This window comes from Monopterus albus, unplaced genomic scaffold, assembly GCF_001952655.1.
Source record: "Monopterus albus unplaced genomic scaffold, M_albus_1.0 scaffold1359.1, whole genome shotgun sequence".
NCBI lineage: Eukaryota > Metazoa > Chordata > Actinopteri > Synbranchiformes > Synbranchidae > Monopterus > Monopterus albus.
The window spans coordinates 1,422-3,823 of record NW_018129237.1 but is presented as its reverse complement, the minus strand read 5'-3'; the positions used below and the strand labels follow the sequence as shown (position 1 = coordinate 3,823).

Genomic DNA, 2,402 nt, shown 5'->3' with positions numbered 1-2,402 from the left:
GAGTCAAACCGGTGCAAGGCAGCTTTAATTATATAGCACATTTTACACAGAGGCAATTCAACGAGCTTTGCACAGGCAAAGATAAACAGTAACAGCATTAAAACCAGAATAAAATCACTTAAGACAAAATGAATGTAAAACATTGTTAAAGGGAGATAAATTACATGAAATGAAAATAGATACATACAAAGTAAAAGGTCTGAAACATGAGAATCTAGCAGTTACAGTGGAGTCATAGTTTATAAATTGCCATGAATGCAACAGATGAAATAAAAGTGCAACACAGAAACTAGTGAATGACTGTTTCAGGAAACCAACAGAGTTTTCAAATGAGACATGAAAGATATGTAGTTAGGGTACATTGTATTGGTAAGTTGGTTCCATGTGTGTGTGCAGAATAGCAGCTAAAAGCATCTTCATCCTGTTTAAGTTTTCAAATGAGACATGTTAGGGTACATTTTATTGGGAAGTTGGTTCCATCTGTGTGCAGTATAGCAGCTAAAAGCATCTTCACCCTGTTTGTATGCAGTCATATATAATGAAGTGCAAGATAAGACTGATCCTATTTATCATAAGAACATATTTGCATTTATATTACTATTTATATGTAGTAATATTTTACTGGGAGCTACAAATGTCCTGCACAGTGTTTCATTCAAGGTCAATTGACAATCATTTGCAGTGCAAAGTCTCATTAGCCCAGGTTAATGTGCTTCACTCAGCACTGAGGTTTGTATTTATGAGAATAAACTGTTCACAACATGACTGAATGACAGAATGAGAAACTTGTGCCTGAGGCCACTGTCGAGGGTCTGTGTGGTGCTGCAGCAGAACAGTCTGCTCAGAGGTGACGCAGTATTTCTAAAACAGTGTAAAAATGACAATTGACTATGTGCCACAGCTAACAAATTTTTATACCTCTCCCATCCAATGTATATGAAGATTTCTTATTTTTTCATTTGAGATGATGCCAAAACGTTTTGGCACTTACGGCTCAAGCACAACCATGGATAAGTGGCTAATGTGGGGCAGCTATCGCTAAAAGGGGTATGATTTGGACAATAGAAATCCATAGAAAAACAAAACAACTGTACAGCGTATTGTATTATATTACCATACATACACAAGCTAAGATAAACTCACAATATGCAGCATGTTTTTATCCCAGAAACACTGAAAAATACGTAGGCATATCTGTCAGTTTACAAAACTGCTTGTTGGATGTTTTCATCACAGGCAGCTTTGAAAAAACAAACAAAATATCCATGTAGATATATTTGGGCCTCTTGTACACCCATATAGAGACAAAAAGTCTTGACGCTCACTCTTTTGACTGTGCCCTTGCAGAAAACGCAACTAACACTGACTGGACACAAAAAGCCTACGTCTGGTCACTGGAGGTACTGCTTGAATGGTGATCAATGGCAGTGATAGAGCACTTGGAAAAACAGTGCTCCTGTCTTGGTTGTTTTGCCATTTTTCACACCACACATGCACCAGAATTGCCCAAAAGTTTTAAACCTGTTTCACTTTTACATTTGTCTCCTAGTCTGTGTGCCAGACTCTCATTAGGAATCCCTGTCGCTGTCATCGCCCCCATACATGTCTGCCAGTTTCTTAAATCGGGGTCCCCACTCACTCAGGTAGTTGTAGTCTTGGTCACCTTCTGTCGTCACCGACTCAAGTGAACTAAGGGACTCTGCTACGGAACCGTTTCCTTCGTAGGCGTAGGTGGCCAGGGAGTCGTAAGGCGGTGCTGTTGGGTCACAATCGTTGTCCTGGAGCCTCTGGCTGATGAAGTCTCTCACATCTCCATTATTGTCCCTGGTTGGTGGCACCACAGGCCGTCGGACTGGAGGGTAGAAGGTCTCTGGGACAATGTCCCTCCGCTGCTTGCTCTCCTCGATGGCCTCCGGGTTGCGCAGAGTGCCAATATCAAAGGCCTGAGTATCCTCTTCTCCACCCCCTTCATCGTTGTAGCTGACAACATTGTCTCTGACATCCTCTTTGGAGATGATCAAAGGCTCCTTTTTCCTCTGCCTCCTCAGGGCAGCAAACAGCACCACGATCACTACAAGGAGAACAAACATAAAGAGAACAAACAACAGAGTTTGGTGACTTTTGCTGCTGGTTCTTTGCTCCCCCTCCTTGATCCGGAGGCCAGAGAATGTCCAGGGGGAACCGTTGAAGTTGCATCAGTGTTCAAAGATCTTCCCATGTTGGGATTTTGACTTGAACAGAGATACAGTGATAAAGTTTGAAATTTGTATCATGTGTGAAGTCCCAGACTTCTTCTCGAGTCCAGATAGTGGAAAGAATTTCAGTCACACATCAAATATCAATGTGCACATATTACCTTTATTTGCAGATGCATCTGGAGATCACTGCCAGCAGCAGAGCAA

The 2,402-nt window shown here is 41.7% G+C and overlaps 1 protein-coding gene across 1 annotated transcript; it reads right to left on the bottom strand.

Moving 5' to 3' along the window:
- Positions 1 to 900: 900 nt before the first annotated feature.
- LOC109953793 (cadherin-6-like) lies at positions 901 to 2,201 on the bottom strand. The gene has a single exon (XM_020589255.1). The coding sequence runs from the start codon at positions 2,088 to 2,090 to the stop codon at positions 1,569 to 1,571; it is 522 nt and encodes a 173-aa protein (XP_020444911.1). The 5' UTR covers positions 2,091 to 2,201; the 3' UTR covers positions 901 to 1,568.
- Between the last annotated feature and the right edge of the window lie 201 nt (positions 2,202 to 2,402).

What these genes read in the sequence shown, in the direction of transcription:
- LOC109953793 (XM_020589255.1), bottom strand. Translation starts at nt 2,090, where the DNA reads ATGTTTGTTCTCCTTGTAGTGATCGTGGTGCTGTTTGCTGCCCTGAGG.